The 23,152-nt window shown below is 34.1% G+C and overlaps 1 protein-coding gene across 1 annotated transcript in view; it reads left to right on the top strand.

Moving 5' to 3' along the window:
* The window catches only part of LOC101642175 (protocadherin-11 X-linked), a 126,340-nt gene that overhangs the window by 54,238 nt on the left and 48,950 nt on the right, over nucleotides 1-23,152 (top strand). The window contains exon 2 of the mRNA XM_045290594.1: nucleotides 12,999-13,582. Coding sequence (XP_045146529.1) covers nucleotides 13,043-13,582 — 540 coding nt within the window. The 5' untranslated portion in view covers nucleotides 12,999-13,042. The remainder of the gene's footprint in view (nucleotides 1-12,998; nucleotides 13,583-23,152) is intronic.

The raw sequence follows: 23,152 nt of genomic DNA, 5'->3' as shown, positions 1-23,152 counted from the left end.
GGCAGGTGGACATTGGGCCTCCTCATGCGCACTCCCCTAATACAAGAGCTCCTTGCTCAGCTAAATGGTCATTTTATGATATCTACCTTCCCGGCATTTATTTTCAAAAATAACTTTTCAAGATTTATCTTGAAGTGCAATGATATATGTGAAATAATAATATCTAAGAGCATATAAGGGGCCATATTTAAGTGCCTTGATGGCTTAATATGTTATGAATTGGAATGCTAACCACATGATCAGCATTTCAGCCCAGCAGCTTTTCTGAGGGCTAAAGATTAGGCTCTGGTTTTCTACTCCTATAGAGTTTTACAACTTCTCAAACCCTCAGGGACAGTTCTACTCTGTCTTAAAAAGTCACTCGGAGTCACAATTCACCCAATGGCCATGAGTGAGTGATTATTCAAAATTATGCACCAATCACTAAAGCTAGTGATGGAGATATTGAAGAATTCTAGAAATTTATTCAGTTTGAAATTGATCAAACAAGCAATTAAAATGCATTGTAATTAAATTGGAAGCTCTGGCAATGGTGATGATAGAGTTGAAGCAGGAAATTACATGATAAAATTTTATATGGCCAATGACTTATTCATTGGAAATATATATTTTCAATAGCATCAACATCAACAGTACATATGAACCTGGACCATAGAGTACACAGGAATCAAATTGATTTCATATGTGAGATGAGATGAAGAAAAATTGTTTGATGCTCAACCATTTCCAGAGGTTGCACATAATCAAGAACTGTTGTATTAAAGGTAGAAAGCTGCACTTAAGGTATTATCCAAAAACCAGAATCCAGGATTTGACAGAATACTAATTATAACATTTAATCAAGATGATGCAGCACTTAGAGCACCTGCTAGTCTGAGAAGAAACTGGGAAGAAATCCCTATTCAAAGAATCCAATTTGAAGAAACTCATATTCGTGCATAACCAAAAGAAAGGTGAGCCAACAGAATGTGGTAATTTTCAAATAGTAAAATTTTGTTAAAGATAACTCAAAACTTGAAAGATTCTACTTTGAGCAGTAAGGTTCCTCTCATACAAACCATTGCATTTTCAGTTGGCTCATGTGCATATGAAAGCAGGACAATGAAAACGGAAATTTGAATCTTTTGAATTATGGTGTTGACAAACCATATTGAAGGTATCATGGACATCAAGAGAACAAATAAATCTGTCTTGAAAGAAGTCCAGTTAGAATGATCCTTAGAAGCTAGGATAGCAAGACACCTTATCACATAGGTACTTTGGATATATTTTCAGAATAGGCTAGTCCAGAAACATCGTGGAAAATCATTCCATCCTTAGTAAAATAGATTGTTATGAAAAAGAAGAAAAACCCTTAGTGAAATCAGTTACACAGTGGTTGAAACAATGGGCTCAAAGAGCAGTAATTGTGAGGATAGCACAGGGTTGAACAATGTTTCCTTCTGTTGTACATAGGGTTGCTATGATTTGTAACGGACCAGAAGGCACCTAAAACCAACAAGAATATGTTTAACACAGCAGTATTTACAATAGCAAAAAGATGGAAACAACCTAAATGTCCATTAATGAAAAAATGGATAAACTACCCATGGTACATACACAATGGAATACTGAGTAATGTTAAAAAATAACAGTAACTCAAGGAAGAGACGAGCCTATCAGGGTGCAGTATAGCCCCAATAAAGTATACAACTTTCCTCTAGTTCTTTAAGGCTTCCTTCCCCTCACTATCATGACCCCAGTTCTACTTTACAAATAATGCTAGACCAGAACATGTACACAGGTATAGATAAGAGCTTGCAAGACAGTGAATGCAGGACAGACAAACCCCTCAGGACCAGTAATAGTAGTGATACTAGGAGGGTAAAGGGGAGGTGGGGAGAGAAAGAAGAAACCTATCACAATGATGGACATAGAACGCCCTCCCCCACCAGGAGGACGAACAACAGAAAAGTGGGTGAAAGGACATAAAAAAAAAAGAAATTTATGAATCATCAAGGGTTCATAAGGGAGGGAGGATGGGGTGTGGAGGACGGGAACAAAATGAGGAGCTGAAACCAAGGGCTCAAGCAGAAAGAAAATGTTTTGAAAATGATGATGGCAACATATGTACAATTATGCTTGATACAGTGGATGGATGTATGGATTGTGATAAGAGATGTAAGAGCCTCAAATTAAATGATTAAAAAATAACAGTGATTCTGCAACCTTACATCATGTATTAACCTGGAGGATATTATGAAGAAGTAAATCAAAGAATAACAAAATGTATTAAATTGATCAATAAGAAAGTGACAGATAGACTTTTCTTATTCTGAAAATTCTAAAGAAAAAGTTAAAGTTATCAAAACTGGAAATGAAGGTAGGATAAGTTATTGGCTAGGGAGTAGATGTGTCAAGTTGATTGAAGGTGTTGGCATTTATACAGGAAGAGGTCTGTAAAAAAATTGAAAATGGTGCAGGAAGATATTAGAAAGTGTTGAAAGCAACATAGGTAAATACTGTTAAATACAAAATTCTGCAATAACAGTGATCTATGAGTTGATACGTGGATAAACATGCAATCTGAACAGGTATGAGTGGAAGAGTGGAATTATACACAGAAACATACATGTAGGGTTGACACAGAATATTTGTACAAGTGTATTTATTTTTGCTGAAATATATTAATAAATGTGGAATATATTGGTGGCAAAGTTCTGAAAACATCTTAGACACAACCAGATACCTTGAGGGAATAAGACCCGGGACCTGAATGCTCAGAACTATGATTTCAGGGAATACCCAGGTCCATTGGTATGGCACAGTCCACAAATACAATGTTACATATCCTACACTGTTGAGTAATGGTTAAAGTCTTAACATTTTGTAAGTGGCCACCTAAGGTGCAACTATTGGTTTCTCCCTTTCCAGAGGAAAGAAGAATGAGGAAAACCACAGCCATGTGGAAACAATCAGTCCAATGGTCAGATAAATTCTACGAATGTGAATTTGTAAAAACCTGAGACCAGAACTAGATGGTACCTTGCTATCAATTGTTCAGAAAGGGAAATATTAGAAGTCCATGAATGGAGTGGGAGAAAAAAGTGGAGTAGAATTCAAAAACATGAAAAAGATAAGCTTACTTCTGGTCAGATGGAGATTGGTGGAACTTTAAGATACTATGACCCATAAAGTCACTATCCAGGTTTGGAAGGAACTCAACTTCATGACTCAATTTTCAGACAAACAATAAAGAAGTCTCTTAGGAGAATACTATCAATAGGTAGATAAGTGTATCTTAGAACAATCCGCTTTGGCGATTAAAAGGACAACTTTTACCCAAGGACAATGTAGAAGGGTTAGGAAAGCAGGAGTAATGGAAGCAAAATATAGGTAGTGGAATAAGAGATGTTACTTTGTGGGATTTTAATCAGTCATGACACAAAATTTGTGTGGATTTCTGAATGGAAAACTGATCTGCTCTGTAAGACTTCAACCAATTAAATTAAAAAAATTAAATTAAGGGACATGCACCTATTGTTCTGATTAATTAGCTATCTTTAAAATAATAGATTTTAGAGATAATTTTGCCTCATTGCGTCTTTCCTAAATTAAATCTATTATGAAAGAATCAAAAAGTGGCCTGTGTACTTTCATTTACAGATCAATTTTTAAAATAATTTATGCCCTAATGTTTTTACATGAGATTCATAACATAGTTTCTATTTTATGTGGACATGATGTAAGATACAAATCACATAAATTACATTAAAATATGTGCAAAGAATAAAGGAAAATTAATATTGCTGACCCTTCCTGCTCCGTCACTTTTTTAAAGTTAGTTGATAAACCAAGCAACCAGTATTGGATTTTACAAAGACCCCATGTCGGTGGTGAGTGGGGGCGGGGATGAAAAAAAAAAAGATGCCATGTCATTTTTAGCTTAATGGTTTCTGATTTTTGTATTTACTGTGTGATAGTTACATAATCTGTTGTCAATTTGAGTATTAAGAGTGAAGGGGTGGAGTCTACCCTGTCAATCAGGTCTGCTTGATGACATCATTTGGAGGCGCTAAGGAGAAAAGTAGCTCATTGGAAGTGGGATATATGCTTACTCCCTGCAAGACATTTCCTTTGACACAAGACACATGGAACTACCTTGATGCAGCCAGAGACCTGGGAGTTGGAGGAGACATGTGGAGACCCCTTCCTTGCTGCGACGCTTACATCATCACTGGATCCGCAAGACTTCCCACTCACTGGTCTGTGATCTTCCTGGATTTGGCATCATTGCATGTGTTTCCTGAGTCTGAAGAGAACTTTATAGATTGTTATTGCATAGATGAGCTAATATTCGACTTATGGACTTGATCTGGACTGGGCTGGGATGTTTTCTCAATATTCAATTGCTCTTGTATATAAAGCTCTTTCTTATACACATGAGTGTCTATGCATTTGTTTCTCTAGTCTACCCTAACACATAATCTTTGTGGATTTGTCACCCCAAAGTCAATTTACGAGGAGACACTTATTTATTTCCCTGGTTAATACATGCAACTTTTACAGATGAATCTCACATTATTAGGTACTTAAAACAATAGGGTAGTAGGTACAATTGATAATTAATATCTTGACTAATTTTTCACACTGGTTATCCAAGATTTTGACAACCTCTTACTTGCCTTTCACTGTTGATTTTATATATATATATATAAAACTTGATGTTATTGTATAGTTTTTGATGAATTAGTATCTGACACAAATTAAAAAATATAATAACATTTTGATCTATGCAGACAGTACTTTTAGAAATTTAAGTGTGTGTGCTGCTTTTGAGTAAACTGTATTATTATATGATAATATTCAAATATTGTTCTTCATAGATTTTTTTCTTGGCCATGCCTTTATTTTTTTCTCTTGGGAGTATTGCTCTTTCTTGTTAAACGTATTAGAGTCAGTTTCAATTCATATTGACTCCATGTACAAAAGAATAATGCCCCATCAGGGCTTTAACATGCTCATAAAATTCTTTTGATGTTTCTGTTTAATCATTGAACCAAGGCTTATTTTGTTGGATCTGAAATAATTCTTTACAAAATATTTGCATACTTGCTACAAATATAAATAGGTAACATTTTTAATGCATTGTTATTCATTTTACACTCTGAAATTCTTCTAGATCAGGTTTTAAGAAGGTACAATGAACATGATGAAAGGTTCTCATACTGAGTTAATTCAGCTTGTCAAATGTACTTTTGTTTTTGTTTTGTTCCTGATCCCCTACATTCATGATACTCTTCTATAGGAACTAGTTTCTCCCGACAAATTGTCCAAAGTTCATGAGACTAAGTCTTGACATCCTTGCTTCTAAAGTGCATTCGATGAGTCTTTCTTCCAACATAGATGTGTACATTCTTCTGGCCCTCCTTGGTATATTCAATATTTTTGATCCAACATCATAATTCAAATACTTAAATTCTTCTCAGTTCCTCCTTATTCATTGTCTCTCTTTCACATGCATATAGATTTCACATGTTTATGAACCAATTGAAAATAAAATGGCTTGAGTCAAGTTCACCTTAATTTTTAAAGCACAGTTTTCTTATTTTGACACTTTACTTTAGAGAGATCTTTTATAGCAGATTTCCCCAATATTTCCCCAATTTCACCTTATAAAATTTCCTGACTGCAGCTCCCACATTGAATGTGGAACCAAGTAAAGGAAAATTCTTGGCAATGTCTATCTTTTCTCTTTCATTATTGCTGCCTATAGGTCAGGTTGCAAGGATTTGGGTCTTCTTTATGTTGATATCCATGCTGAAAGCTTTTGTCTTTGATCTTCATCAGTGAGTGCTTCAAGTCCTCCTCACTTTCAGCAAACCAGGTTGTGTCATCTGCATATGTCAAGTTATTCATCATACTTCCTTCAATTCTGATGCTACATGCTTCTCTTTAAATATTTAAAAATCAAAATAGGCTAGTCAACAAATAACAAGTGAAGTCACTATTTTATTTCAAAAATATATTTTAAGAACCTGAATTTTGTTAACAAATGACTAAAATTATTATACCCAATCTTTCTATTATTAAATATTAACACTACTTTATTATTCATTCCTTTGATTTTATGATACCATAGCACCTCAATGATTTCATATCTAAGTTATTTACAGTAAATCCATCACTTAATGCATGTATCTCCTACCACTTTCAACTTTATAATATGGGAATCTTTCGTCATATACATTGTATCCTTTAGAAACCTGACCTTCTACGGGATTTTTAGACCACAAAATTAGTTTCTATTTGATTGGATTAGTATCTAAAGATATATATATCTATCTTTATTTATTGGATTATTACCTATAGATTCCTCTATCTATCTATCTATCTATCTATCTATCTATCTATCTATCTATCTATCTATCTATCTATCTATATCACGTAGCTGTTAAAACTGTTAAAATGAAATCATGTATGTACAACAGATGAAACACATCCAATCCTGCACTATTCAAACAATCTTTTCAGAGGCATTTTTTTTTCGCTGTGATTTTCAACACTTTATGAAGGTATTGTGCAGCAGATTTTCCCACGCAATGGATCATTTGATCTCTTGACTGCTGCTTCTTTGATTGGGGATGCAAGAAACACCATGTCTTCGACAATGTCAATCTTTTCTCCATTTTGAGTAGCAATCCGTACTAATGTTGCAATTCTTTATTTCATCAGCAAGTGCATCTAGTCCTTCTTACATTCAGCAAGAAAAGTCATGTCATTTGCATATTGCAGCTTTTTAATAAGCCTTCCTCTAATCCTGATACCATATGGAATATAAAAATATTAGAATTCCCCTAAAGTTTATATTCTACTTTTTCCACAATGTCTTGAAACCCTCAAGTAGAGTGTTTTTTCCTTGTTTAAACTGAAAAAACAAATTTTAACACCTCTCTAAATCATTTAGAAATAATGTTAAAGAAGAATAAACAAACTTATGTAACTATTATTTGAGAATTAATTAATAATTATTTTTACCTTATCAAATAATATAAAATAAAGTGTTTATGAATAACAAACCAAAAATATTTTAAAGCAGGTACCCCTCAGAAAAGTTTAGAGCCGAATGTTAAGCATTAGATATGCACAAAAGAAATAAAATAAATGAGCCAATTTTTGGAATAAATTAAATAAAATACCAGTTTTACAGCAGTGAAATAACTTATTTAGTCCTCCATTTTTGCATACCAAGTTTCAGAATATACAATATTTAGTCATGTCAACCATATGATCCATTCCACTTCCTCATTTCTGTTTGTTAGGGTCAATCCCTTTGAAAGTATCTGGGCCATCAGTTGCTCTCTATTGCCTTTATTTCAGTGGTGATTGTTTCCTTGCAATGTTTTTTCACATTCCTTGATTCTTTCTTATCAACTTCTATGGCCAATTTATGCTTTTGCAAATCTGCAGAAGTATCAACTATGCATTAGAATAAGTGTACATGACTGACTATATCTACATCTCACTTGTTTACTGTTCATTATCCTACATTTCACATTTATGAGAATGGTACAGCATCTATTATTTGACTACTTTATGCAAAAACATTGTTAGTTTGACAGTAGCAAATGCCAATGTGCTAGATGACAGTAACACTGACTTTGATGGTTAAGGTTAGGTGTCAGTTGGGTTGGATCATGACTCATAGTGGCTTGGTAGTTAGGTAATGATGTAATTTTGCATATATGTAATGCTGACATCACCCTCCATTTTGTGACCTTTTGTCACCATCCATTATCACATAATAACAACTTTTGCATAGTGACTTGGTCTTTGGAAAGCAATTATGTAGATAACTGAGACATGGGTATTAATGGATGTATTAGTCTCGGTACATTAGAGAAATAAATCCACAGAAACTCATATGTATAAGAGAATTTTATAGAAAGGGTAAGTGCACATCAAGAAAACATCCCAACCAAGTGCTGCCCAAGTCCACAAGTCCAATATTAACCCATATGTCCAACACCAATCCACAAAGTCCTCCTCCATCTCACAAAATACTCGCAATGAAGCCGACTATAGGAGGAAAGCCGAATCTGTGAACATGAAAGCATCTCAACGCTGGCAGGGTCTCTACAGGGCTGCTTCAGCACCCAGGGCTGCATGGGGGTAGGTCCATGCTGTGTCTCCTCGGGGATGGCTTGCAGGAAGTGAGCCTTGTAAGCTGAAGCAGGGAACTGGCTAAGGCAGCTGCACCCTGGTCCGACCATCAGAAAGCCAGAGACCCGAGAACTCAAAAGGCAAGGTTCACTGAGCCATTTATCTCTCTGCCCTTCAATTTACCCCGCATGTGTTTAACGGCCAGGTTGGCACAATAAACTTTAACTCAATGGTGTATGTTTATATTAAATATTTAAACATCCTATATATTCGAGTATAAGCCGACCTGAATATCAGCTGAGGCACCTAATTTTGCCACAAAAAAAGCATTAAAATGCATTGAAAAACTTACCTTATACACTAATATATACAGTAATCATATGATGGGGGACAAGTAGAATTAGGATAATGTGGGCAATAGCAGATAGAAAATAACTAAATTTGCACCATTTAAATTATTTGGTTTATAGTATGTACCCAAATCTTTTGCACAGAATTATATCAAGTTCTTTCAAATAAGCATAGCTTCAGTTACGGCAAACATCACAGAAACACCACGGATATTATGCTTTGAAATTCTTCAAACTTTTGTGGTTTGATCATCTAGAATTGCATATTTTAGAGACTTAGTTTCACTATGTACTTACATTTTATTTTAGAATTGCTCTAAAACTATAAGATGAACTTGTTATTTTTTTAACTTACTATTTTTATCTCTGTCTTTTTAGACCTTTGTAGTTGCTTATTTAGTTTTTGCTTTTACTTTCTCTGATTGTTATGGTTTCTATCCCTCTGTCCAAGGTCTATGTATTACATCTAAAAAAGGCATCAATTAAATAACAAAAATGCTACTGAAATCTGTAGAAAAGTTAATTCTTTGTGTATATGTCCATATTTTACCCCTATCAATTTCCAAATAACCCTAGACTATAACAGTTATCAGACATGGGATAAGCATATATTATTGTTATTGCCTTGTCATTTGGTCTCTATATTGAAAAGCAAAGCCACATAAATGTATGTATATAAGATGTTTTTTTCTTGAATAAGAGAGAGGAGTTTGTGTTGGCTGCTAACAGCAAGGTCAGCAGTTCAAAAGCAGTGGCCACTCTGTGGGAGAGAGATGAGGCTATCCACTCCTATAAAGAGTTGCAGTTTTATTTCACGGGAGCTTTTCTACCCTGTCCTAAAAGGTCACTATGAGTTGTCATCGACTCCATGACAATGAGTTTGGTGTCTGGAAATAATAAAGTAAGTGAAAATGTACAAGGATTCAAGTTCATACATGGCAGAATTTATTCCAAACATGTTTTAACATGTCTGTGCAATGAGTGCTTGTCTATGAGCTAGTTCTCACAATTATCCTTATTTCAGTCTCACTAGGATGGCTTTCAAAAAGATCCAACAAAACATAAAAAGAGGCTTTCCAGTAGATTTGCCGGGCCAATTAAATTAAAGGTAGAGAGGTCAACTTAGAAGATTATGGCAACTTTTATTTTAGTATTCCCCAAGTGTAATCTTGATAGATATTCTTGAAGGACAGGGATAACAATGGGGGTCTCTTTAGGAAGAAGTTTTTAAAGAAAAGTTTAAACCGCATTGATGAGAAAAAGGCCAGGCAAATTATGCAGAGGATTTTTTTTCCCCCATCAAGATAATGAACCTGCTTATTGTTTGAGGTTGGCACGAGCGGTCCTACCAGTTTCACTGGGAAACCTTAGCCCATTTGCTGATTCTACTTCTCCAGATTTGGTTTTATTTCCCAAACTCAAAGGACTTTGAAAAAGAACATGATTTGGGGTTCTTGGGGTATGCCAAAACTACCATTTTAAGTGGTGTGAATCAAAGCACATACAATTCTACATGGGAGTGTTCGATGGAAACACCTTCAACAGTATATAGACCTAGAAGGACAATATGTAGAGAAAAAACACCTTCACAGATTGATATCTTTGTTTAAGGAAAGTTTCTATCATTTGTAGCAATACTTTCTGACTTCCTCATATATGTATACACAGCAGCTTAATTTCTCTAGAGAAAACCCTTTGAATTTCAAAGGCAAAAATTAATTCTTGTGTAACTTATGGAGACTGTGATTATTTAAATATGTAACCTTATGTTTTGAAAGAGATAGTTGGATTTCCTGGACATAGGTGAAAACACTGAATTAAATGCATTATGGGATATTTATGGTACCACATGAAAACTCTATAGGTTCACAAAGTTTTGTTCAATGATGCATTCTTAATACCTAAAACAGTGCCTGACATCTACATGCTTAATAAGTTATTTGCTTAATAAGTGACTAAATCTTGAATTAATTTCCTCTAAGCCATGTACTAACTACTGAAAATCTTACTTGCAGGTATGAAATAATTTATATTTGCTTAAGATCTAGAAATTGTATTATCTTTTCCTGAATTGTTAATTTTTTAACTTGAATAATTTTTAAGCAATAAAACACCTCTTAAAATGATTTATTTGGCATTATTAAAGATAGACTAAAAAAGTTTTAGAATGGAATTGGAAAAGGGGGACTGTTGGCAATGAGGTCACTTTTTAATTCTTCACATTTAATTTGAATTTAAAATTAATCTTTAATTCTTTATCTTATGTAAAGATATTGCAATATGCATGCAATATTTTAAAAAACGATGTATTCAAGTTGTAATAATGTGTGATACAAAAGAGTAAGATAGGAATAGAATGGTAGTTACTTTGTTTTTATTTTTGCTTATGTTTGCATGGTTTTAAAATCACACAATAGACATTGCATTTTTCAGTATGTCCTAGATGCACACTGTATAAGAGACACATATATGTATTTATAGTCAGCATTCATAAATTATTTTTATTCTCATATTCATTAAGGAGTATCTGGACAGTAATTCACAAGAGACTGAGTCTTGTGAAGCTTTCATTATTACACACAATCTCAGTGCTCATCATTTAGCAGGTGATGCTAAAAATATAATACCACAGACAATAGCTCTTTGTGTTGTTTACTAGATAATGTTTTCAAAATTAGTACTGCTTAATATTATACCTATAATGTTTGAGAAATGTCACCAACTGGTCAATCAAGATTTGGATTTGTAATATCTGTTTCTAAGATTCTGTAATAAGTAATTTATAAAAATGGGATTTAAAATTTTTACCTAGATCATTCTTGTGTCTAGTCATCATCTAATCAACGTTAGTTTTTGCAACAAATGCATTGATCTTATGCTGATTGAAAATAGAAAGCTTCCATTAAAAAAATGTGTCTTCCCACTCATGCATGTAGGTGGTACAAGTAAATGCTTAAGTGGTGGCACTTCTAAAACATCCTGGAATATGTTTGGTGATCGGTTTCACAAAAGGTTAAATACTTTCAAACCCTATGGAGCAGTGCTAATATGCACATGTGGACTTGCCATGAGTCAAAGTCAACTGGACATCAACTATCGACACCTGTGTGCATAAATATTTTTTAAAAAATCAGATATTCAGTTATGCAGACAATTCATTGATGCATTATTAAAATGAGAGCAAGATACCCATATCAAGTTATTTACATCATGATATGTCTCTATGATTTTAAAACCATTACTAAAACTCTGATAACATTATTGATTATGAATAAATATTGAGAACTTCCTTAATTAGATACCTACATGCACTAATACTTTTCTACAATGGATTTTTAAATGACCATATGGTAATTTATCTTCTACAATGTCTGAGCGCCCACATCAACCACTATTTAATCATAAAAATAAAACATCTGGTAGAGTTTAGTGTAGCATGATACAAATGTCCTTTTTTGTGTTTATGTAGTGTATTACCTACAATTAATCCAAAAGCACATTAAAATGTTTCATGATACTGGAATTAAACATATTTAACATATGAAATTGAGAAATGTTTTGAAAATTATAAGGCAATCAAATTTCATTATTTTAACACAATAATTAGAAACAAATAATTTGGGAGATTTTCAGTGAGTGAAAAATAATAAATGGTAGGAAAAGGTCTGTGAAGATTGTTTGGTTTTTTCTTGACTCACAATTTCATAGTGTTTTAAAATGTGCTTTATGTTTTTAAACATTCTAAGACGTCTTTTGTGGTTGTTAATTTCTATGCCAATTCAAATATGTGAAATTCATGTTTATGTGGTCTACATTTTGCAACGCGCTAAGGATCAATTTTCAGATTTGGGATTTCTTCTAGTCCAACTCTTTCACTGAATATGTGGATGCCCTTTACCTAATTTGAAATATATGGACGTAAACTGGTGGCCCAGCTGCTACTGAAATACCCATACATTTCACCACCTTCTTAAAACTTAAATTTTTGTTTGTTTGCTTGTTTCCAGATTGATCTAATAGGCAGTTCTTTTATAAAAATTTAAAAATTTTAGTAAAACAATTTTTTAGGCAATTCTTTATGTTGATATGAGAGTTGTTAGTTGATGTCAAGATGGTGCTAACTCCTAGCGACCCTACTAAAACCAGAACAAGGATGGGGCTTTCTACTCCCCTAAAGTGTTAAAGTCTTAGACACTCACAAAGGCAGTTCTACCCTGTCCTATAGTGTCACTATGGGTTTGCGTCAACTCAATAGCAGTGAGATGTATGTCTTTAATAGTACATACGTTTAAAATTTAAACCGTAGATATAATCTGTAAAGATGCATAATATTAGGTTCAACACATATTTATCATGAGTCTTTTTGTTGTGGTAATATTCTTATGTCATATAATGAATTTTCATTTAAAGCTGAGCATTTTGTTGACATGCATTTTTATAGTTGATTTCTTAATTTTTATTTGGCTTCTCTTCTTTCTTTCTTTCCCCCCCTTTTCTCTTTGTTAGTTTTCTGTGGATTGATACAGCGAACCATCACAATTGTGCCTGGTATGGACTTGTTGTCCGGGACGTATATTTTTGCGGTCCTGTTAGCATGCGTCGTGTTTCAGTCTGGCGCCCAGGAGAAGAACTACACTGTCCGAGAAGAAATGCCAGAAAACGTCTTGATAGGCGACTTGCTGAAAGACCTTAACTTGTCCCTGATTCCACATAAGTCCTTGACATCTCCTATGCAGTTCAAGTTAGTGTACAAGACTGGGGAGGTGCCACTGATTCGCATTGAAGAGGATACTGGTGAGATCTTCACTACCGGTGCGCGTATGGATCGTGAAAAGTTATGTGCTGGTATCTTGGTGGAAGCCCGTTGTTTTTACGAAGTGGAGGTTGCCGTTTTGCCGGATGAAATATTTAGACTGGTTAAGATACGTTTTTTGATAGAAGACATCAATGATAATGCACCATTATTCCCAGCAACCGTTATCAACATATCAATTCCGGAGAACTCTGCTATAAACTCTCGATATGCTCTTCCAGCAGCCATTGATCCTGACATAGGAATAAACGGAGTTCAAAACTACCAACTAATTAAGGTGAGTTTTTAAAAAAATCTCTCTTTATTTAAGCCATCTAATTTTTTAAGGAGAAAAGAAAATAGAAAGAAAAGAGGAGCATCTCTAAATGTACTTGAAGTACTGTGAGTAAACCACCCCAATTTTTCTAAGTTTCATAAAACCTCAATGGAGAAATTTGATCAATCCAATGTTTGCAATTGAGTAAGGTTTATAAATATTTATTTTACATAGCAGTAATTTTCCCACAGTTGTTTGCATTTCTCTTAATGTTTAATTGTTAGAGTCAAATAAATCGTTCTGCTCTACCACTTAAAAATCAATCTCTTGTTTAATATCATAGTCTTAATGTGCCTAGTCTTTATTCTGCCACTAACTTGACCGAATTCAAGCAAATCTAAATGTTTAGACTGAGTTCTCAAACTTGTGTATGACTTTTTCTAAGTGGTTATTTCTTTGAAGGAATAAATGGAACTAGCATTTTTAGTGGTGTTTCTACACATATATGATATTTATATGATATACTGGTATATGGTATTTTTACACATATATGATATAATGGTATTTATCATGATCACCACAAGCCAAGGTAAGATCTTTGTTTTCTAAAACATCAAAATGAAATCATGTCTTAGCCAATTTGCAATTAATGCTAAATAAGGTCACTTTGGTGAAATTCGTTGAACAATTATAATTAACTATAAATCGTAAATAATCTCTAGCTAAAAAAATAGTGAATTTGATTTGGATCTTGGGGTGGGGAAGGCAGAGGATCAGATAGGTGGAATATGTGCTATTCTTTAAAATGTGGGCAAGTGGTCATTTTTTTTTCACATGAATGTGTGAGTCTTCTTAATGACCAACTTGGCACGTAGAGTAATAAGAAATTCAGATTTGGACACAAGCTATGTTTACAATGCACTTAAATGACCTTGGAAAATACATAGTAAAACAAATATACAGGTTTAATATACTTATCATCATGTAGCTTTTCATACTGGTATAGTACCAGAGTATGATTGACATAATGGCCAAGGTTAAAAGTATATTTGAATAACATCTAAATTAATTGTCTGGAATATGTCAGCTAAATGTTTTGACATGGAGGGTGTAATATTGTAAAATTCTCTACCGATGCATATGTTATGAAGATACATTTGTTTATAAATACTTTCAGAGTCAGAAAATCATCTATAAAAGTGAATTTACATGAAGTATAGCTTTTTTGTGTGAGTATAAGAAGTAGAAACAGAAAGACAATTAATATTTGGCTCAAAAATGAGCAATTTATTTAGTCTGTGCATTGATACAACTTTATTTGATGAAATGGGAAAATATGCAGGGATCTGATAAGGTGCTCAGGTTTATGTTTAGTACTGAATAGACATACCAGGACCAATTATCATTTGGACATTTAGTGTCTTCTATCATAAAGTGGGGGTGATTATATAGATACAAGAGGAGTTGAATTGGAAAGACTAGGCACTATGAGTAAGTGAGTGGCATTGCTGCTTCCTTGGTAGAATTCTCACTTTCCATGTGGGAGAACCAGTTTGGATTCCCAGTCAGGGCACTTCATGCATTTGGCATATTTCTTGTCAGTGGAGGCTTGTGTGTTGCTATGGCATTCGACAGATTTCAGTGGAGTTTCCAGATTACAGTGTAATAAAAAGAAATTTAAAAAAGAGCCCTAGTGGCCTGGTGGCATGACTACGCATTTGGCTGCTAACCACAAGGCCAGCAGTTTGAAACCACAAGCCACTCCATGGGGGAAAAGTAGACTTCTACACTTATAATTGGAAATCCATAGGGGCAGTTCTATTCTGCTCTACAGGATCGATATGAGTTTCAATCAACTCGATGGCAGTGAGTGTGGTGAGACATATTTTGAAAATCAGCCAGTGAACCCCTTTGAATTATAACAATCAGATCCACAGCCCAGCATGGGCATGGTGCAGGATTGAACAGTATTTTGTTTCATTGTGCATGGGGTTACTATGAAATAGGAGCCAACTAGGTTTAGCTAATAACAATAATGTAGATATATTGACACTGAACATTTTGGAGATGATTTAAACCATTTGACTGTAGAAATGTAAATGGAAAGAAAAGCTTATTTCTTTTAATAGTAAATTGTATAGGAGAGGGTGTGATACCAAAGTTCTATCCATTAGAATGTAGTGTAATATTCAAAGTTCTATAATGTGTGGTAGGAAATTCAATAGTTATTCCTCACATGTAGCTTTAGAACCCTTGGAATGTGGGTAGTACTACCAATGAGCTAAAATTTGAATTTATTATTAATAACTACATGTGCCTTGCTGTGTGCCTTCACATAGTGATAGTCAGATATGACAGAAAAGAACTGTACCTACAGATTTACTAGGCAATGATCTTTATGGCAGCAGTTCTCTAGTGGGTCTCTGATGGTTGTAGGTTCCAACCTCCAATCTTTCAGTTAGCAGTTGTGTGTGTAACCATTGCACTGCTAGAGTTTCTACACATGTTACTCCTGCCACTTCTAAGATAGCATAACCAAAAGAAAGAAAAGTAGGTTCTTTAGAAAATTAAAAATTGAAAGGTAAAATAAAAATGTGATCTACCAAATTTAAATCAGGCAAGAGGATCTCCCAACCACTTTGACAAGCGTGTTTTTTTAAATACTTTTATTGGGGGCTCTTACATCTTTTAAAATGTGGTGGGTTACTCAATCACTTATTTTGTTGCTTTTCCCTCAAGGAGAATAAATGTCTTAAAAATTCTAGTGGTTTCAAATCTTACAATTCTGCTAAAACAATTAAACTTGCAGACGCAATTTCAGCATTGTTAAAACATGTATGTTTTCATTTAACTTTCTTTGAAAGATTGTCAGCAAATGACAAAACGATAGAGTAAATAGAAGTCTTTAGATGAATTTTAGGGATAAAAATGCTTTAAAATGCTTTTGTGGTTTTGAATGTGTACTAAATCTGTAATGAAAAGTGGGATGTACCTAAAAGTAAAGGGACATTTATAGGATCATGGAAAAAAACTCTCCTGACTGCTTGTAAAAATAATTATAAAGGGCTCCTGAGGGAGGGGTCGGGAGGGAGGGGAAAAAATGAGGACCAGATGCCAGGGACTTAAGTGGAGAGCAAATGTTTTGAGAATGATGAGAGCAGTGAATGTACAAATGTGCTTTACACAATTGATGTATGTATGGACTGTGATGAGTTGTATGAGCCCCTAATAAAACGATTAAAAAAATAATGAAAATGGAACACAAAGTGTTGCCGTAGAAATGCAAAGCACTATGACACAAATCATATTAACTGCATGTACTTTAGACATAACGAAAAGGTTCTTTCCGTGCACATGGTCCTGTCTAGGTGGACTTGTATGGTAGAACTGGGGTCATGATAGTGGGTGGGCGGGTGGGGGGAGCATTAAAGAACTAGAGGAATGTTGTGTGTTTCATTGGTTCTATACTGAACTCTGGCTGACTCATCCCTTCCTTATGACCCTTGTGTGAGGGGATGTGCAACTGTCTACAGATTGGCTTTGGGTCTCCAATCCGACCCCCATCGTTTGCATCAATATAATTGTTTGTTTTGGGTTTTCTGATGCCTGATTCCTGATCCTGTTGACATCTCGTGATCACACAGGCTAGTATGCTTCTTCCATGTGGGCTTTGTTGCTTACCTACTAGATGGCTGTTTGTTTAACTTCAAACCTTTAAGATCCCAGGTGCTATATCTTTTAATAGCTGGGCATCATGAACTTTCTTCACCACATTTGCTAATGCACCCATACTGTCTTCTGTGAACTTGTCCGGAGGGTGAGCATTACAGAATGCCAGGAACAAAGTGTTGTTGCATTGAGGGAGTACTTGAGTAGAGAGGGGCCCAATGTCTGTCTGCTTCCTAATACTTAACATATGCACATAGACCTGTATCACGATCATTATATATATTAATATATTTATGTATGTTCAAGCCCATATTTATACCTCTATAAATACATGTCTTTTGCCTCCTTATCCCTTCTTTTGTTTCCTGTTACTTTCCTCCTAAGAGCTCTCAACACACAGAATTGAGGACGGAAACCTCTGGGAACAGCAATGGTGGGAGTAGTGATACCATCAGGGTAAGGGGAAAGTGGGGGGAACCAGGTGACAGGAGCAAGGGGCAACCGATCACAATGATTGATGTGTAAGTCCCCCCTCAAGGGGGATGAACAACAGAAATGTGCATGAAGGAAGACAGCTGACGGTGTAAGATATGAAGAAAATGATAATTTATCAAGGGTTCATGCAGGTTGGAGGTGGGGGAGGGAGGAATAAAAAGAGGAGCTGATACCAAGGGTTCCAGTAGAGAGAACATGTTTTAAAAATGATGATGGCAACATATGAACAAATGTGCTTGATACAATTGATGTATGGATTGTATGGATTGTTATAAGAGCTGTAAGAGTCCCCCCAAAAAAAGTTCTGCCATGAAAGTGATCTGTATTCTAGGGGAATGGAGTTTGAAAATAAAGAAAGAAATGAAACATGTCATGATTTTTCCATAATCTTAAGTAATTAAAAATTTACATGTAAGTAGACCATCCACAATAATTTCTTTTTTTTAAATTTCTTTTAAAGATACTTTGTCCAGCACTATAGGATGACCATTTAATTAATATCAATCTGCTCTCCTTTTTTGAATAGACAAGGATAGAAAAGTTGCATAGTAATTTTATTCTAATTGAGATAATATAATATGTATGTGAAAAGTTCAGATAGCAAATGAAGATAAGGGGGAAATATAAAGAAATGTTTTAGGGAAATCAGGTTAGTTTATAGACAAATAAGGGGTCTTACTACCATAATTACCTGAAAATAAAGGGAGTGGTTGAAAAAATTTACTAAAAGTTTCCAAAGTGTATTTAATACAAAGTAGCATGAGATCCACAATTTACTTCTACAACTTTGACTAATATCACAGTTTTTAATTGTGTATGTAAATTTTAGCATTTTTTGTCATATGGCAGGAAAATATTTCCATTCCATATTTCAATATTTGGAAACAAATTTCAAGAGAGATACTATATTTTTATTATGATGCTATGGTCAGTAAATAATTTCAGATCCAGAATGGGGTCAACTGACTCAAAACTGATGAAATCACAAATGAATAAATAACCTTGAAATCAGAGATTGCAGAAATTAATGATATAAGTGGAAGGCTGTGAAAGAAGGGAAAGTAAGAGAAAATGAGGGATGAAAAATGAATTGAGTATCAAGTGATTCTACCAGTTAACCAGAAAAGCCAGTTAAAATAAAACTTATCTATGTGACCTTGATAAGATTATTTTTGAACATTTTAAGAAATCAGGTTATTTTATAAGTGAAAAGAGTAGTCTATCTGAATTTTTGATGTTGCTTGACATATAATACACAGACACATACATTCAAATAAGATTTATCTTTCCTCTGTGTTTCATGTAGTCATGTTATAAGAGCTCCTATGGAATTTCTATATTTGAATATGATTTTCTTTTAATGTTGGCACTCTGTCCTAAAGATAGATTAATATTCAAGGACTATTGAATCGTTGAAATATTTGATAGAGCTGCTGACCAAGAGTTGGAAATTACATGATTTATTTAACTTTCCCTTTATTATTCAAGTGACCTGTTATTTTTAAAACTATTTTTCATGCTCCAGGTCTTGCTGGCAGGGAAGTTAATATTTTTACAAATAGAAATATCCTTCAAACCAGAAATTTGATTTAGTGTATGTATACAAACCACAGAGTCCTACTTGTCCCTATCATTGCAACTATAGAAAAACAAGCATGCTACATATATCTTCATTTCCTTCTTTCTTCACGTATGTCAGCAATACAATTCCATTACGAATGGAGTGATAGTTCATTTATTGGTTCCCTTGAGGCATGCATGACAATATTTCAAAGACTGAAGAATTTAACCTGGAAAAAGAAGTTATCTCACATAGACAAATCATTTAGGTGCTAGTTTAATTAAAACAAGACATTATTGGCCTTTATTAAAAACTAAATGAGAACTAACCTTTTCCCCTATTGATCAAAACTAGACTTGGATTTACAAAGCTAAAGGTAGAATTAGATTTGTTTTGAATCTGTAGTTAGACAATTGAATTATGAAAATATTATCTACAACTACATTTGGTAATCTTGATTCACATTGCCAAGAGTGACGTGAATTTATTATTGTGAAGTAAGTTGTGTGTCTTTATCTTTTTAAACCATAGCTCAGAGTGATGTGCAATATCAAGGGTAATGATTATTGTCGTTGCAGGCAGAATATGGTGTTAACATACAAACAAAAATGTATGTAAGTATTTTAGAAAAGTTATTTGCCTCCTGGAGACACAAAACAGTTTGGATATAGCAATGTCTTCATTTTTCATCTATACAACATCTTTGGAAATCAATGTTCACCCTTTCAGCTCTAAGTTTACTTGATTTTATGATCTATGAATTTCATGATGTGCATATTAATGTTTTATCTGTGCTAAAAAGCAAAAAAGAGGACAATCACATGCTAATGACTATTATGTCTTGGAAAGCTTAGAGTTATTATTAAAGTGCACTTCTTGTGGGAATAAATGACACCATAAAACTCATTCTCTTTATAAATGGACATTTATTAATAGTGTCAAACCTTATTAAAATTAGAGTTTGACACTAATAAGATTAAGTAACTTTTGACTTTATTACTATTATGATAGTCCTGGTTAGTATTCATAGCTCAGTAATTCCTTTAGTTAAATTCCCTTGTTATTAATAGCCTCATGGAACACATACTCATATATGTTGGACAATTGGGACAGCTTAATTCTAAAAGGTGTAAGTTGAGATTCTGAAGAACTAATGTTTTCATTAATTTACTTACATGTTGTCTCTTAACCAGATAATATAAGAAGTACTGCTAAATCTTATGTACATTTTTTGTCATGAAGATTTATTAATCAGTTATTCCATTGTTCAGTAGATAAAAAAAGTTTTCATATTTAAAAGATATCTACCAAAATGAATAACTTAAACTTGAAAAAATATGTGTTGCATAAAGCTTAGAATTATTTGGTTTAGAAACCTTTAATGGAAGCATGGCATTTAGTTACATAGACTGATGTCACTTCCATAATGCTAATCAATGTTAACAGCTAAGTTAGTGCCCTAGTGTAGGTCATTTGGAAGATTTTTTTTCTGTCTACACTGCTTTACGTTAGCTGTATAACAAGACTGCTGAGATGGCAAACTCAGTGAACTAAAGCATGATCTTTCATTCATTTTAGATTAAATATTTTAAAGGATTGGCAAAGCTTTTGATATCTTTGTATCAGAAGTAATAATAAAAGTAATGAGGTCATTCTCGTTGAAAGTTTCTCATCTTGTTTGACTTTGAACTTATAAAGTAATTTATATAACTTTAGTTTTTAATCAAGGTACGTGAATTTAGACTTTTTGTCAAGAATTTTTCTGTAGCAAAATCAAATTTGAAAGTCATAGATATATCAGTTTACAGAAATCATCATAATATCAATCTAGTATGTATAACTGATTAAATAAGAATACAATAGCACATTATATTAAATAAATAGTTTTGGCCAAAATTTAAATTGCATTAGATCTTTGTTGAAGTATCCTTTGTTTATAAATTCTGGTAGAATTATTGAAGAAGGGGATGTATTGGATACAATTTAATTAAAATTATAGAGATTAAATTTCCTTAAAATTTTGTAATATCCATGATGTATTGGTCTTTTGTGTACAGCTTTCCTGATACTGGAAATCTTTTGCATCTCTGGCTGACGCTATGAGGCCAAACCCTTTGCCTTCATGACCATCCAACACACAGAGACCCTGTATAGGATTTTCAAGCAGATAGCTTCAACTTTACCCTTGAAGTGGCTGATGGGTTTGAATGTCCAACTTTGTGGTTAGTAATTCAATGCGTACCCAAAAGCGCCAACAAGACTCCTGGACCCTACTATGGGCAGCCCTGTTAAATTGATTAATGTCATGTGCATTTCCCCTGGCCACACACATGCGCACATGTGTGTATTGAAGCAAATGAAACTATCTCTTCTCCATTTTCTGGACCCAGTAAGAGGTAATTCTAGATGGCAATCATAACCTAGTGCATATTTTAAATAAATAGCTTAGAAATTTGTTTGATACAACCATTTATTCCCTTTCTTTTTGTGATACATCCTTTAAGACTATATTTCAATTGCTGCATGTACACATTTCTTTTTAGTAAAAATTCGCTTTATTTTAATTTCTTCTGCATTACATATTCTTTTTTAAAAAAATTTATTGGGGGCTCGTACAACTCTTTATCACAATCCATGCATACATCTTGTCAAAAACATTTGTACATTTGTTGCCATCATTATTCTCAAAACATTTGCTTTCTACTTGAGCCCTTGGTAGCAGCTCCTCATTTCCACCCCCTCCCTCCCCGCTCCCCCTCCCTCATGAACCCTTGATAATTTATAAATTTTTATTTTATCATATCGTACACTGTCCGAAGGTGGGGTAGAAGAGGGAACCCATTACCAGGATCTGCATACAACCTTCTCTCTGGGGGATGGAGAACAGAAAAGTGGGTGAAAGGAGACGCTGGACAGAGTTCATTTTAAAGCCAGATCAGCAAGCCATTCCTGTAAAGGGCCAGACAGTAAGGATTTTGGCCACCTACCCCAAGCTGCAATGTCTGACTAGAATGTCACCAAATGTATAAAAACCAGGGGAGGCGGGGGGGGGCATGACTTTGAATAAAATTTTATGGACACTAATTCCAGTGTCCATAAAATTTTATTCAAAACATTACATATTCTTTATAAATATGCCCACCAGATTGTGCCTGACAAATAGCAACCAAACAAGTTTATTTTCATTAGTGGCCATAACTTTCAAATCTGAAATTAATTACAAACGATTATCTCCTAGCCTCAACCCACATCAAATGATAATCCAATACAATGAAAAATAAGGTATCTCCAGATGTTTAATGCAAGATGCAGTGCTATTCCATGAAATAGAACTATTCCATGAAATGTAATTGTATTTTGAGGGCTTGTGGGCTGTGGGCATTTGTAATCCTTCTGAATCAAACAAATTAAACTATTGCAATATAGGTAAAGCTTTATTTAAATGTGTTTTTGTTCCTAATTGCTCTAACAATTTGAGATTTAAGGTTTCTTGTGCTTTTTCTAATTATCTTTAATTACTAACGGCCTTTTATTTTTAAAAATTCCCTTTTTCTCCCTCCCAATTTAGATGTAAGACTGGAACTTATTTCCATGCAGATATTCAAAGGGTATTATTATTATTCACTAACAGTTGCATGTACACATTTCTATACTTGTGAGTAAACTGGTGGTGAGGGGGTGGGGGGGTGCTCCTCAAATTCATGAAAATATCAGGCAGCCTCTTTGGATAGAAACTTGTGGAAACCCCAAGATTATATCCTTTAGCCATTGTTCAGGTCTGAAGCTATAGCTCAATTTGCAGCCAAAAATTAGACAAGTCTCAAATAAGACAGGCTGGATGAACAATCTGGAGGAGAAAGCAATGG

Source organism: Echinops telfairi, unplaced genomic scaffold (assembly GCF_000313985.2).
Source record: "Echinops telfairi isolate 266 unplaced genomic scaffold, ASM31398v2 ScPeMD7_44;HRSCAF=162, whole genome shotgun sequence".
Taxonomy (NCBI): Eukaryota; Metazoa; Chordata; class Mammalia; order Afrosoricida; family Tenrecidae; genus Echinops; species Echinops telfairi.
The sequence above is the reverse complement of the archived record's forward strand: the minus strand, read 5'-3'. Positions and strand labels throughout refer to the sequence as shown.